Here is a 16,673-nt window from a genome sequence, read left to right as displayed (position 1 = left end):
CATTAAACAGTATTTCTGTCTTCCAACCTGTAGATACCCGGACTTTTTGAAAACCGTTCATTGCTAATTTTCCTTTCTCCGTGTTTATGATATCGAACGTCGCTATCGAGTGGTTAGCACTCCTGCTTCGTATTATGAAGTCTCAGTCTGGAGACCGGCTGTCCTTTTTGAGATTTTGCATGGTTCTCTTCAGTTCCTCCAACCAAGTACCGAGACAGTGCCTTCATCCGATACTTGTAGTCAGAACTACTAACATACCGTCTCCATCTTCAGGGATGAAGACTAGACAGAATTTTTCTCTTAAATGTTGGTATATATCTACGAGTCTGCACACCGTCTCAACCAAGAAGAACATCATCATCTTTACCGCTGCGAGGACCTCAAATCTGACATAGGGGCGGATAGACCTCTACATTTTGTACAGTGTTATAAATGACGCGCGCAGATGATGTAGTACTGGACTAACCATTGTAACTGGACTCTGACTGTACATGTCAAGATTGAAATAGAAGCAAGACGAAAGTGTGCAGCGCGCTGACAGAAGCACTTGGCAGATCCATCTATCAAGGGTCGTCGGTGCGTGCTGCTAGCTGTCTTCAGCACGAAGGACGTCGATTATGTTCTGGTTGTGACTGCCTGCCCATGAAATGGCGTGGTCGCGATTCAACTCCTCGATGTGAGCAGTCCGTCACAACGACGCTGAGAACAGAGCCTACTCAACTTAAATCAGGCAACTGGAGCGATGATAATAGTGAACGTCTTGAGGAAATTTTTGATATAGTATCTCATATATTAAATCTTGTCCGTCTAATCACAATAATTCTTATTAATATATACTTATTATATCACAATATGACGCAACTTTACCATCTTATAGTATCTCATACACCGCCACGGTGGTCTAGCGGTCAGAACATTAGCCTTGTAAGCCTGGGGTCCCGGGTTCAATTCCCGGTGGTGCTCAAATTTATAACTTGTGTTGGGCAAGGCCGTGGTCTAGGCATCACGGAGTTTTCCTCCGGGGGCTTCCCCGGTTTCTCCGTGGCATCCCAACAATTACTCCACTCACACACAGAAGAAGGCAATGGCAAACCACTTCTGATCATCTCTGCCAAGAATGTATATGAACAGGTCCCAGTCCGAGAAAAGGATGGAAGGATCCTGTTCATATGGACCTGTCGTCAGACAGAACACTACAAAAAAAAAAGTATCTCATACAATTAAAATATGTTTTCGAGAAGGTTCTGTGCTAAATATGTATCGAGAAAGAGGGACAAGGTTGTACCCTGCTCTATATTGACAGATAGTCTGTAACATGGCGAGGAAACAATAATTTAATAAAAATTAAAGTAACAACTTAATAACAATCATTATGATTACACATCTATACATAGGCCTGTGTAAATTTGAAGTGAATATTAAACGAATAGGATGGGAGGATGTGGACTGCATTCAGCTGGCTTAGGAAAGAAACCGGTTGCTGTTTCTTGTGAAGAACTAAATTAACTTCCGAGTTCCATAAAAGGGGCACTAAATTTTTACACCATTTGTGCAACTATTAGCTTGATAAGAAAAACTTTGGATTTAATGAAGCCTGAAGATTCCTTTTCGTGTTCACAAGAGCTTGCCACTGGATACTGTACTAAGCCACTTAAATCCATTTCACAACCTCGTTCTATTTTGCAACATATTGTTCATAAAATTATTTTTAATATTATCCTAAGTATTTGTAAGTTTTCCGACTAAAACGTGTGTATGCAGTTTTATTTTCTCTGTTTGGTTCTGTCTCCCTAGGTGCACATATTCTCCTCAGGACCCTGTTTTACCTTTTGAGCAAGAGAGTTGTTTTCGTATTGACACAAAGCATGTAACATTACAGATTATGTTTTAATCTTTATGCATATTTTGCGGAAACAGCACTACTTGTTTTCTGGGTTAATGATCATGGCGTATACGCGCTAAGCAGGTAATTCCGATGCTTTCTGTCGACAGTCATTTTGCATTGTAAAAGTCCTGTTTTTCATTCTTTGTATAAATACGCGACTAACAATTGTAAAACAAAAGGCTTATGTATAAAGTACGCAGAAGAAACTGACATATTCTGCATTGGAAGTGAATAAATCTGTCTCCGTTTGATTACTAGCAACAACCATTACTTTCCAAAAGCTCTCCCTGACCGTATGAATGAGAAAATCCAGTTTGTAATAACTTCTTTTATAGGTCTCTTAAATTAAATCTGTCGCAGCACATTAAATATTTATGTGCCGTACCAGCAAAGTAAGAGAGTGTTTCATAAACGTGATGCGAGCAGTGGCAAAAGAATAACATCTGGAGCAAATATGTAAAGCAATAGACTCTGTGTAGAAAATTAATTAATATAATGCCAGACGCCACCTAGCAGGCGGTAACACGTTTGCTTAGCATTCTGAAAGTAGTTTTACGTATCGATTTCCTCCTTGTGTTTGGATGTTCTAACACAATTTCTTAATAAAGTTGTCCCTCCTGCAAAATGAAGGATATGTTCTTACAAATGAGACAATAACGCTTTATTCTAGTCCTTTACAGTTAATCGTGCACTACTTTAGTGTTCCGTGCGTGCAAAGAATTGGAAGTAAATGGAAAGATGTTGTCTAGTTGGTAAGATCTGAGATTCTCTCGGCTGCAACTGTGAAGATCACTGTCTTCTGGGTTAGAGCGCCCTGAATTCTAGTAGAATTTTACAAAAATGTTGTAGGTGTTTACTGTTTCTATCATTAGGGTGAGGATGGCATTCGTCGCTCTGATGACGGAGGCAGAATGCACCTCTGAAACGTCGGTAAACTTCTAGTAGATTACACGGCGAAACATCCCGCTGCCGTGAGAACCTGATGTCTCACCGGTTTTTTCCTTTAAGAATCTATTTGGGAACGCGCTCTTACATTAATCTACATTTTCCTTCCAAAATCAATTGAAAGTACTTGTTAGTACGAGCCACAATAGAAATACGTACCTCGGTGATGTACCAATCATTAACTAGATGAAATATGTAGAATACGTTTTTGTGTCGTCGATTGAACGCAAGCCGCCGGACCAACAGTTCCGTCCTCACTACGCAGGCCAATTGTGTGGTTTCGTGAATGAGCGGGCGTCAACTCGACATTGTTTCCAATAAGGTGGATCTATCGGACCTTTACCTTGAAATTTTCATTACGCTATTGGACTCGCAACGTCATCTAATGGGAAAAGCGTGTTATGTGATAGATTCCGTTGAATTATTTCCTATGTTACAGGATATGACATTTCGAGTGTCGCTTTTCTTCTTCAGAACTCTGGGCGGATTGACATTTCGGTCACTGTGTGTGAGTAGAGAATTGAAAACATTTCTTATGCGGCAAAACATCAAAGTGAACATAGGCCTACTAGTAGCAGTGTGATACTTGAAGTTCTCATAGCGGTGAACATATCGATGTTGGTCTTACGGGTTGTAACACGGTGTGGATTTGTTTGTAGATAACTAGGGATTCAGTTCTGAAGATAGAGGCATTATGTTCCTCCGAAACGTTGGTATGTACCCACATGTCAGCACTACGTTACAACTCAGAAGACTACAATTTTTTTCAGTAATAAATCTGCATACATGCATACAAATAATGAAGTCACATAACGTAATGAAACGAATACATTTTAAATTTGAATTCTTAATCTCTGTAACATTTTGGAATGGGAGGTGTTAGCACGATTTTGTATAAAGTCAAAAGATCGGCTAGCTTTGCGTCGTATGTGAGCTGTTCATTAATAGTCTGTGTGTCTCAAATTTCGGAAACCCGATACTCTGGTTTTATTGCACTGCTATGAAACACAAAACGCCATTATTTTTTTATAACCTTCGAGTGTCATACCGTAAAAATTGTTGTGCGTTTTCTTTAGCACGCGACTGTACATTGTTAAACCTTAAGTGACAGCGCGATGTGTGTACAGTCTTCACAGTTTGCATTGCAGCGCGCCCTGATGTCCATGCCGCCCTCGTCAAGAGCATTACGCGGATGGTATTTCGCCAAGGATGCTCGCGAGGAGCATGAATCAAAATGAATTACAGCATAAAGACTGAGTTATAGCACACTAAATCTAGACCGTCAGTCAAAATGCGGTATCCTGTAAATATAATTTTGTTGACATGTCCATTTGACCTAATGCCATCAATATTATCTTTAAAAAATTATGACGATGGAACATGAGAGAGCATACAGATGTTTATGACCTAATTATGTATGTAGAATATTGTTATGGAGTTCTAAGGATGTTACCTTTTCTTCAGTTGTGTGTAGGATCTGGCAAGAAGGCACTCGAGATATTGAACAATGAAATGACGTAAATTCTACAGAATGTACATAAAGTAGGTACCACTATATAAATGTTTCCTTAGCGGAGCTTTTAAACTCCATCGCAGCAGCACGGCAACCTCCCTTACACATGTGCCGCATCCCAGTGCAAATATTTGCACTGGCACCTTCCCAAGAGCGTCGCCATTTATTGATGTCTGAATTCGTTCACTGGTAAAAGGAACACATGTTTCGAACCGTCACGAAATTTCATAAGTGATATTCCTATTATTATTATTATTTTCTTCATTTAATTGGTTACATTCTTAGTTAGTTGATTTCTTAACTACATAGTTACTAGTTAGTGAAGTAATAGCTCATTTACTTACTTAGTTACCTGGTTAATTTGCTTACTTAATCAGTTAGTTAGTTATTTACTTATTTAGTTGTATACTTCGTTAATAATTTGATTTTATGGTCAGTTTGTATCAACTGATCTTGATTTCAGTAGTGTCTGTTACCCTTTGTTTCGCTGGGTCTCCGTTTTGGACTCGCTGGATTAAAATGCCGTGGGCTGCCAGCATGGCAGCTACCCTCACCCTTAGCAAACCAAATTAATAATGCAAATAGAAGATAATATTTCATGTAAGTGAGTTGGAACTTTAAATATTCAATGACATGTACAGAAGGCACGGCTTTCCCAGTACCTGTTCAGTTATTTCTGAGATCAAAAGCGAGTATTCTGAAGTCCAGGGTTTGACAAAATAAGGTTTCTCGTGTTTTAATTTTTTCATTCTCTCTAGACAAATGCTAGAATGGTATCTTAAAATAGGCCACTGCTACTTCCCTTCATGTTACTTTTGTTTGTAATCATCCACATTTACTTTTCCATTCGACACTACCTACACATGTGATTTAAAAGCGTCGTTACATAAGTGGAGTATCACCTGTTTATCGCAGTACTGTTTCCCCTGTACACTAAGTAACTGTTGAGACTTCGAGAAGTTTTTCTTTCTTCTCTGTCCGTATTCGTTTCGTATTCAATTCCATTCTCGGTTATTACATTTTTCATTTCCCTAATCTTCTGTATTCCTTGAAATATTGTGTAAATTTACAACGTACATTCACACAAATGAAATTACCTTCAAAGAGCGATTTGTTCTACCACTCCTATGAACTGCGGCTCCGTAACACAATCAATTATTCTATTTAAATTCAATTTTTCGGTAATATAAAATAAATGTTTGTGCTTATATTTCGCTAGAAGCTAATTCAATATCTGGGAATAGCTCTGTGTCGAGCAAACAACTGATGAGACTTAGGTCATTGAATGCCGGCCTCACTAAAATACGGCCCGCGGGCCGCATTCAACCAGCAGGGTCATTTAATACGGTCCGCAAACATTTATATTCAGGAATTTTTCTTACGAAATACAAAAATCGAGGCGTTCAGTAATTTTAAATGTGACAAATTAACTATTTTCTTTAGGAAATATTTTTTTACCGTTTACGTTTTATTATGATAACAATTCATGTCAGGTAAAAAATAGTTGGACCAGACATATCGGAGATTTTATCGGAAAAGATAGTAATTTATTCAATTCATTATTCCATTTTAATAATAAAGTCGTATAGGTTATTATTTTTGGTAAATTTTATTAATCTTTTGAAACCGAAGCTCGTCTAAATATTATTTAAGAATTTAGTCCGTACCGCGAAGAAAACACAACACTTCACCATTACAAAAGACAACTGGTTGACGCTGTTTAAGGAAATAATCCCTGTTTACACTGAGAACAATACGAAACCCATACATACAAACGCAGGGTTATTAACTGTGTGAAGCAGGTGGTACATATAGTTACCACTGGTTCTTGAAAGGTTATAGAACTGTCGGTCTTATAGTGGCCCACTTATGAAACTTCTTCGAGGCTTCTGAATTGTTTCCTATTACATTACATGCTACGAGTGTGTCCGTGAATTTCTGTAGTATATTAGATTAACAGATTGTCCCATTCGTAATGTTTCAAAGTAAAGGATAGTGTATAAGACGATCTGTTTATAGCCTTTAACTATAATTTATTGCCAGTAAAAAAAATTAATTAGTTTACGTCAAAACCACTAACAGCGTGACATTATCTGTAGTAATTCTTAATAAATTATCGTTATTATATGCAAAGTGTTCAAGTTTGTTGTTTAAAGTCATGAGGTGTATAATTTAATGTTTGTAGTTTAATTCTTTATGATTTGCGGGCTGCATCAACAGCCTGAAGGCCAATTCAGATACGGCACACTAGAAGAACACAATAACAAATACATAAACGTAACAGCAAGGAGATTATCTAAAATTGCATGATTATAGAGGACATTTATACATAAAGGCAACTTGCCACTGAATACATGTTTTTTTAATAATAGTTTAAATTGTTATTTTTCATCCTCGGTGTATTACTGGACATCAAAATGTTGCCGTTTTCGTGATATTGAGTCTGATTTTAACTTATCATAGCGTAGTGAGAGATTTTAAGTTATTATTTTCTGACAAAGATGCATGGTGTCCTGTCGTAATGTCAATTTTTATTTATTTTAAACATATATTAACCAATTAATACACATGACAACAAAATGTCACATTGTATTAGTGATACTATAGTCGTTAGTTGCTGTTTTGTAATGTATTCGAACTGACCTCCGAAATTGGTTATTATTTTCCTTCGTATTTCCAAGAAGATATGAAGCATGTAAGTAAACGTAAGAAGTGGTAAAGACTTGACGAGTGCAAAAGTGTCACAACTACTTGTCCTTGAACAAATTTAGCCATAAATATGAGAACGTATAGGCCATATTTAGTCTTTCGGAGCTCGTTCCGAATAAACTAGAAAAGAGCAACTTTTATTGATCTGCTGCAGTCCATAAGCAGTGAAGTTGTTTAAATCTGTAATTTGCATTACAGTTGGTGTAACGAGAATTTCCTCGCGTTAACTGGAATAAATGGTAAGGTCTCGTTCCCCCCTCCCCTCCCCCCGTCTGCGTCGTCTAATGCCCTCATCCTATACAAATTAGAGAGAAAGGGGGTGTGCTGTAAACAGGCCTATATAAAATAGAAAAATTATAAACACTTCCATTAACATGGAATAGAAATAGAATAAAAGTAGAAACAACTCAGATTAATGCAAGCAGCAGTAACAAGAAAACCTCACAACTTCGGTTTTGGAGGATGAGCATCGTCGAATGTCGAAAACTATCCAACGTTTCGGCAAACATTAAAATTGTCATTTTCAGGGTGAGTATGTAATGGTTTGGCGATTTTAGAAGTCTTATGTAGGGTAGGCAGTAGCACGATTTTCTGCTTCATCAATCATCATCATCATCATCATCAAATCGGGTTCTCCATCTACTGCATGCTCTATATAAGGCTTCCAAATGCATCCCTGAAGATGAAAACTGTGGTTTTTGGTGGAACACTCTACAATTTTCAACATTCGACGTGGCTTATCGCCGCAGGTAGAAATTTTACATTTAACTCCAGCCGTGAAAACCTACAGACAAGAGTGATATTAGATGCTGCGTGGTGTTAGTTACGAAGTCAAAATTAATGAGAATATTTTGGGGGGACAGTCTATAGGAAGTTGACGTTGTGTAAACGTATCCATATGGTTTGTAGAAAGTAATGGTTTCTTCTCCACGGGCCTTTGCATCCTCCTTCCATGGAATCCCCGTGTAGCCCCCATAGGCGAGACCGCCCCCGCCCCATTAGACCCCAAGAGAGTTGACCATACGTACAGGGGCAGTGTCCCATTACAGGAATTTGGCGATTAACTTGCAAGTAGCTGTGGTAGAATTATGTGTAGACGTCAGCTCTGACATGCGGTTTGCTATGCCTTGTTCCCGTATTAATTGCAACAGGATGCACTGTTGATACTGACTGATAAGCTCGCGTTGCCGGGGGAATTTGGTAAGAATATTGCACGCCTTCATGTATAATTAACTCGAAGTTACGAGGTTGCTTCCTGTGTAGAAAGACTCTCCAGAAGCGATATCCTGTTGAAAGGGGGTGTCAGGAAGCGAAAGATAGAAAAGCAGCTCTGGATCTGCTTTCGCGATGTTTCGTGGCTTACACTGAATGCACTAGCAAAGACGGAAGATGTGAAGGAATGCATCAGGGGAGAAATGTATGTAATACGACAGTGAAATTAACGTTGTAATGGATGAGAATACTGAGTGACAAAGTAAGATAAATTACGTACCCAGTTTGAGACATCCTGCTCGCTTTATTTTATATTGAAAAGGAGCTTGTTCAGAAGGAAACGCTACACGGGACTGCGTGAGAGCCAGTAGCTTCAAAGGCAAAGACAGTGTTAACTGTCACACTGAGCGGAAAACAGGGTTTAATAGGAAGGAGCAAAGACACAATTCAAGCATCATTAATGATGTTGCATCAGTTAATGACAAGGGTGACTTTGCGACGAGAACACGATAATAGGAGAGTTAACAAATCTGGCTTGGCCGTGCTTGCAGAATGAGCTCTGGTAGCAGAATTGAAGGAAGAAACGAGTATTAAGGGGAGAAAGAATCAAATGAAAAAAAAAGTGAGCGAAAGAAAAACTAATAGAAAAGCAAATAAATTCAAGAAGAAAAAGTGATCGTCTTAAAATATTGTAAAGTTTATACAAGGTGTACCAAACATATATAAACCCATTATAATACGGAATATTAACTTTGTGTGTATAAGCCTTTTTGCGACATCGTGTATTTTAATAAAAGTTTTATATTTTCCGATATTGAGTACTGAAGATGGATGCGATATATTCCTCCGAAATGCTGGTAAAAGCCTACAATACTACACGGTATGACTACCAAGGGGATCACATTTGGTATGGTTGTGAAATAAACTGTACCAGGGATTAATTAGTGAACGTGTTCCTTCTTTCTTAATTAATTGCTTCTTGGTCAGTCAGATAAACGGTTGCCAAGGATCGTAAAATAAAACTTAAGAATTCAACCTGTACCGCGAAGAAAACACAACTCTTTTCTATTACAAAGGTAATTTGGTTAATGATCATCAAGGAAACAATTCTTATTTAAAGTGAAAATCATATTAAATCTATATGTACAAAATGAACTGTTAGAGCAGGTGGTACATACAGTTAACACTGAGCTTGGAGGGTTAACTTCATTACATTTTTATATGAATTTTGATTTTAATGTACCATTAATATTAACAGTTAATTACGATGTTTAAAGGAACTGTGACTTTAGTTAACATTTCTCAGGAAATTAATGTACCAAAATAAGTTTTGTTTATCTTAGAGTTACTGAATAATGAGTTTATAATGAGTATTGCTCATCATAACGCACGTGCAGTTTATTCAACCATACCCCTTTCATTTATATAGGCTATAGAGTGTCTCAGAATAATATTATCGCCTTTCAAATACTTGCTTTTTAAGTAAACATTACAACACTCAGCTAAGAACTGTTATATTAGCCGTTATTCTAGAACACTCTGTTTTGCTACGTAGGTATGATTGTTATTCTTCATTAGACAATATACACGCAGAATAATAGGTTACGAAAGTACTGAATACAAGAGACACATTACATTAAAGGAGTGTGTATTGTTACATATAACGTTCGTGTTGGTAGCATTGTCATGTGTTTCTCTGCCTGATTTCATAGAAGATACAAATGTGATTTAGAAATTTTCCGCTGAACTGTGCATTTGTAGCTGAGTCAGAAATAAAGGAACAAACAGAACAGAGTTCATTGACGATAAACGTGCAAGCTGAAAAGTTACCCTAGCAATATTCACACTTTATTAAGTTAAGGACGTGAATAATATATAGTCAAGGATAGAGGAAAATTAGTTTCGCTAGCAGATAAGTCTTTGATGCAAAGGGAAACAAAGGAGTATTATTCACTTTATGAGCGCGCCTGTTCGAATTTGACTTACAATGATGAATTACTATAAAAACATGCACTACTTTAAGCAGGCGTTTGAATTTCACACTGAAATTTACGCGTAGATGGGGACATTTCTCTCACGGGTTAAATGTTAACAATAGCTATGTAGGTATATTGTACTAACTCTCCTTTGTTCAAAATTTGTAATGATTCCCACAGAAGGACAGTTTTTGATTCAGAGTTTAGAACAAGCCTTCTGATAAGCCTGTCCGAATCTCAGATATTTAACATGGGTACAGAAATTGACCGAACAAGGAGACCAATTTCTGATTGGTGTCTACATTAGAACACAAAATATCTACTGTATTCTCGTCGCTTGACCTTGAAAGATAAATTAGTATTTATGAGCATTTTATGTGCTTCACGGAGATGTATCTATTTAAATTGCATTTCTTTCGACCTGTCTGTTCGGAGTTTTATCTCCCGTTTCATTCTAGCCTATGGATTAAGATTAAATTTGGTATTGGGGATGTATATGAAAAGTTAGGTTAATTTAATTTTGGTCCATTATTACACATATTTTCAGTGTCCCGTAAAATAATAATGAAATTTAAATAACGTACTAGACCTGTAATTTCGTTTTGAAATGGGAATGCAGTCGCTCGTTTTGAACTGATTCGGCACATTTCGAGGTATCAAGGGAACGGGCGATTGTAGTTTAAAACTTAGAGTAAACATGAGTGACTTCTAGTGCCAATTTAACGACACATCCTGCAGCGAATGGAGATTCCGAAAGCTGTTAGTAACTTCTCACTTCTGTAAATGATGTCGTGATAAGCATACAAAACTTTATATCGTCCATGGAACGTCGTTGTCGCTCAGGTTAGCCAAGAAATTATTCTTTAATACAACCAGAAGATTACATATCGTGTTCACAAGATCCCGCCACTGGGCCTTATCCCGAGTCGGATGAATCCAGTCCACCTCCTCCGATGCTATTCCTGAAGTTGGAACTGCAATAGATTCTTGTCCTTTGTTGTTCTTTGGCGTTGAACCTTGGACTCTAATTGGCTTACCACACTGTTTATTCATCTATTTATATGTTCATTGACTTGGACAGACTTGTTCCGTGCATTAACCGACTAAGAGCCATTTGCTGGTTTGATTGTACTTGGCCTTTGTATAAGGGCTGTAATAAAGTACAGTTACGTTCAGAAATTACGGCACGGAATATAATGAAGGGCAAGTAAGTAAACAAACAGATAGACAAAGGAAAGTTACCAATTCTAATTTTTTTAAGTGAGTGTAACGGTTACATAACATTAAAATTCGAAGGCGTTGAACATTGGTTGGACTGTGTCCTCGTAGATCGTCATATCATTGTCTCGCATCTTCTCTTGCGCAGTGCAATCCTCGTTATAACTCAGTGGCGCCTACATGAAAGCGAAGTTCCTCCTCTTATCATAAAATAGAAATGCATCTTGAAGTATCATTAAAAGCGCACAGTACATATGACTTCTGTTTACTACACTCGCTCGATTAAATTCCTTGTCAACAAAGCACTTTGGTTTACACGCTCTGCTGGGCGAAATTTCTTGGTATTTATGACTTACTGTAGCCAGAGAGTAAGTGCAAAACTGCAATAACATGTATATTTACTGGTACTTACGCAGTACGGTAGTAAAGCAAACAACACTCAGCGATTCCTGAATTAATTAATGTTGATTCGGTTCTTTGACTACAGAGAACCAGTTCCATGGGCTGTATACTGTCATTTGCTACATGGTGGGATAGTAATGTACGAGGTGCGATCGGAAAGTTTCCAGATTGCGCGTATAAAAACCCGTACACTTATCTCAGGTATTAAATTCATCCATCACCCTCGAAGTAGTTCCCCTGGGAGTAAACACAACGTGAATGCCACACAAACTTTTGTGCACGACCCATTGCGGACTCCCCAAATGCTTGCTTTAGCATTTCATAGGTTTCCGTAGCCGTTTTTGCGAGTCTTTGGCAAAATATGATGCACACGAAATTCCGAAATCGCAGGAGGGTCGGTGTAATGCACTACCAAAACGCCCGTAACTAAGAAACAAATGCTAATTCGATAATGCCGGCTGGCACACTGATTCACTATGAATGTAGGCCGCACCTCCTAGCGGCAGAAGCTCGTACTAAATCCGGTTCGCCCTCTATTGACACAGTCTGAAAAATTTCCGATCGCACCTCGTATGAGGAGTAAGTGATCTAAGTGAGATTTCAGGTTGCCACTGTGCCGATTATGATGATTCCTGTCTTCTGATTTGTTGCCGTTAAAATTCACAATTTTAATCCAATAAACAGGAATGTGTCCTCATATGATATTTACATTGCACGTAACTTGAGTTAAGAATTTGGTTGAAACATTATTAGAATTATTGGATATATAACATACTCTTTGAGAACAACACTACTTGATCGAGAAAGAGATATTAATTACTTCTAGCCGACGGGCGGACGCAAGCGTTTGTGTAGGTTTTTAAGTAATTATAAACAAAAATATAACATTTGATTAGTCTTTGTCCACAGTGTTTAATTTTATTTCATTGCATTATATTTTGTTTTCGTAATCGAAGGTGTAGTGTTATAACATAAGCTAATTTTTAAATAACTGTGCACTTATTGCTAAATTCTGATTTTAGACTCGCTCAGAATAACCTGATATTTTTATTCAAAAGAACTGAGGCTGTAGTTTACTGGACGAACATGTTTATTTAATGCCTAAAGTTCGTATAATTTTAGCTACTTTGTTAGCAATGTCCACATCATTGTCAAAAGAATACCATTAGTAATTTAATACACGGATGACGACGAAGTTAAGAAAGTTTAGTCGGAAAACGTAAAACCATTCGCAACGTCTCGACGTAGACGTGATGGTGACAACAATTACCTTACTTCGAGAGCAGCAAAGTTCTAGGTTAGAGATAAATCCCGTGATTTATGATGTGCTGCTTTGGTCAGAGCTATCGCACACCTCGTGGGGCGGTGATAGATGAGTATGGAACATTTCTGGAATGATAATTAGCAGGAAGAAAACTGGGAGAAACCCTGCTTCAGTGTCACTTCATCCGCCATGAATCTTACTTGAAGTTGCTCAGTACTGAACCCGGGTCTTACAGTGAGATGCCAATCTGTGTGGCACGAAGAGACTTAGATGGATGCTGCGGCAAATTTTGAGTCTCGTAACGTGATCGTGACATTTTGTTTTGATAATATATTAATTTTAATAGTATGCTTCAATATGTGTTTCTAATAAATGCACAGAAATCCATCTACGCAGCGCCTGAGGCTTTAACATGGATGTACCCGAGTTATTTATTGTGCACGTAGAAACCTGTAAGCTGGTGTTTGTATGCACAGTTGACATTCTATGCTACACACGAGATATCTCGCTCAGAAGCATTTTTTTTACATTGCATTTTATATCTGTAAGAATTTCGGCGCCGAGTGTGAAGATGGCGGTCTTCTGGATTATAGCGCCGTATAGTCTAGGAGCAGTTTACCGACGTAACCGAGGATCGTGCTGCCTCCATCATCAGGGTTTCCAGAAGGAGGTCATGTTCATTTTTATTTGATAAGCTCAGTGAAATAAAGGTCACGTCATCTGTCAACAAATTAAATTATTATTGGTTTTTAAAAATTTTATGTCAATTGTTATGACAAGTTTTCTTTAAATAGAAAACACGTGCAAATATGCGTAACTTTTTATCTCGCTTAGTTTGTTGAAGATGCGGGTTTTGAATCAGTCCGAGAACCGTGTTAATGTTTTGTATACGAATTTCTGCCGATTTATTTCTGATTACCGTACATAATCACTTTTTCGTCCCATTTGATCCCCGTAACTCTCACAAACTAATCGTTGTGTGTGTGTGTGTGTGTGTGTGTGTGTGTGTGTGTGTATATATATATATATATATATATATATATATATGTGCTACGATAAAGTCTTAGAATCAACCGTGGTGAAACTAAACTGTAGATTAGGGTTGAACTTGGCTTCTTCCTAATCGTTGTCAAAACGTGTAAGAACAGTCTGTTTCAAATTGTTGTTATACCATTATGTACAGAGTGACTGGGGAAGATACAAGTCTCCATAATCTGGACAGTCGATGTAAAAATTCCTATCAACTTCCTCCATAATACAAGTTAGATGCTTTACCGCTTTACGTAATTTTCAAGTTAGTAATTCCTTCGTAGAGTTTCTGTAGCTTTTATGGGTCGACCATATACTCTAAATTTAGTACAAGATAAACGTCAGATAAGACACTCTTACACAATGTACCATATTCATGTGTTATTTGCACAACTCAGGTTATTAAACAATTTCGTCTGTCCTCTTAAATGGGCTTAATTTCGTCCTGCGTGAATTATAAAATACTGACTACAAGGTGCGATGTGTTTCTATTGTGTTACAGGCGAAGGAGCTAGGAGCTAGCAAACATTCTGCTGATAACAACGGTGAAACAGAAGCCTTGGGTCTGTCTAGTGTCTCTGGTATCAGGATAACTTGCAGACTCGTGAGCCCAGTAGCAGGAGATTGCTAACAGATTCAAAATTTGGCAAGTCTTCAGTGTCTGATTGTCACATGCGCACTGCTGAGGATTTTACATATCACTTCGAGGATATTTACCAACTCGATGAATTCTTTATACTCTGAAAGATTATGAGACATGTCAGAAAATGTAGCACAAACAAATATCGTAAGAGTTATTAGTGAATGTTTTTTTGTAAAACACAACATAGTTGATTTTGTTACGTATTTTATGTAATAAATTAAATTACATATTTGAAACTCCAACCCTCAAGACAACTGAGTATTCATGTTCAGAAACTGAAAATGTGAAGTGACGGACAGACAATGTAGTCTGCTTCAAAGTGTACAGCAGCCGAACTGCAAAACAAAGCAAACTTTTTTAAATGTATTTGCGAGTGATATGCTAAAAGTGATATTCGTGTCAGAATATCAGGATTATAGATAGGCTTATAGGTATAGGTTAATATTACGAATCTCATTAAAAATGTATAATGGCTTACCAACACAGTAAAATCGTGAATTTGCAAGTGAAATTTTGAAAGTGATTTCAGTGTTAGGATCTCCGGATTTAAGATGAGTGACTTTGACGGTGTTACGATGGATAATATTGAGGAAAACAGTCTGAAAGGATTTGCAGACAACACGAGCGTGCACAAAGAAGTGGAATGCTTGTTGAAAGGACTGGAGTCTGATGACAGCGGCGAAGGAGGGTCGATCTTCTGTCCACCCTCTTACGACACACTCCTCTGCTGGCCGGAGACACAGGCTGGCACGCTAGCAACCCTGCCGTGTTTTGAAGAACTGAATGGCATTAAGTACGACACAAATCGTGAGTATTCTTACACAATTCGCTTCTTCATCTTTAACCCGTGCATTATATTTTGCAGTAGTTGTTAAAATTGTCTTTAATCATTTGTTGTTTGTTCAGTTCAGCAATTATTAGCTGTTTATGTGCCTCTCTCTTAGATTATGATATCATTAGATGTAAATGAATTATTATTGAGATTTTAAAATGAATTAATATATCCTGACGGCATCTTTGGTGTCTCATAAAATATTGATTCCGAAAATTATTCTGAATAATGTCGATGTTGCCTTTTAACTCGCTTTTAATGTCTTTCTATTTTCAGTGTTTTGATAAGTTTGGTTGTGGGATGAGGAAAATTAATATTTATGGTCTGAACGTTACGCTACGCAATGATTACTAAAATTGCACATTTATGCAGTGCTTCCTCATTATTTACTATTTAATTTTGTGCCTAGTATTAATTTAAACGCTGCACACCCCAGATTCGACACTATTTGCATTGCATCTATGCGTTCTTGGGGACGCCAATGAAATTGATTTTACGTGTAGTTTCGTTCGGTTCCATATGCAAGTCTTCACACACAAATTATTCAGCAGTGCACTTCGTATTATTGGTTTACTTACACATCTGGTGTTCGTACAAACCGGACAGAATTCAGGGTGTGGGCAGTGGAGAATTGCCACGTGCTAACGTTGTGGCAAGAGTAATCAGGTCAGTGTGAACAAACGGCAACTCAAAATGCACAGAAAATGTACAGTATGAGGCGAGGAAAGGAGTAAAATGCAAGAGGATAGCATGTCTTTGTTAATCTAATAATAATTTAAAACAAACCATTGTTTGTTATATGCGAATTTTACAAAAATCAAAGTTTACTCTTTTACACATTCTTCCATTAACCTCTCAAAATTAATTCTAATTGAAAGTGGTCTTAGAAACTTCTGTTTTTTTCCAAACTACGATGGTCTGGTGTCTGTAATTGAATGGAGAGTATGACTTCTTGCTTTTGGTTATATTATTTCACAGATAATGGTACCTACGAGTTAGACATTTTTTCCGATGACGGCCAGGATCTCTCCTTTAGACTCTGAAT

At 37.6% G+C, this 16,673-nt stretch overlaps 1 protein-coding gene across 7 annotated transcripts in view; it reads left to right on the top strand.

Annotated features, from left to right (window-relative positions):
* LOC110832851 (diuretic hormone receptor) overlaps nt 1-16,673 on the top strand; it is a 160,175-nt gene that overhangs the window by 79,213 nt on the left and 64,289 nt on the right. For 6 of the 7 annotated variants that reach the window (XM_087356973.1, XM_087356971.1, XM_087356974.1 and 3 more), the window contains one exon: nt 14,656-15,603. The exons of the other annotated variant lie outside the window; for it this stretch is intronic. In XM_087356973.1, coding sequence (XP_087213099.1) covers nt 15,348-15,603 — 256 coding nt within the window. In that variant the 5' untranslated portion in view covers nt 14,656-15,347. The remainder of the gene's footprint in view (nt 1-14,655; nt 15,604-16,673) is intronic. 7 annotated transcript variants of the gene reach the window in all.

This window comes from Zootermopsis nevadensis, unplaced genomic scaffold, assembly GCF_977971745.1.
Source record: "Zootermopsis nevadensis isolate Lab colony 2312 unplaced genomic scaffold, Znev_1.0 Znev_ptg000028l, whole genome shotgun sequence".
Classification (NCBI taxonomy): Eukaryota; Metazoa; Arthropoda; class Insecta; order Blattodea; family Termopsidae; genus Zootermopsis; species Zootermopsis nevadensis.
Note: the sequence above shows the minus strand (reverse complement) of the source record. Positions and strands in the feature narration are given on the sequence as shown.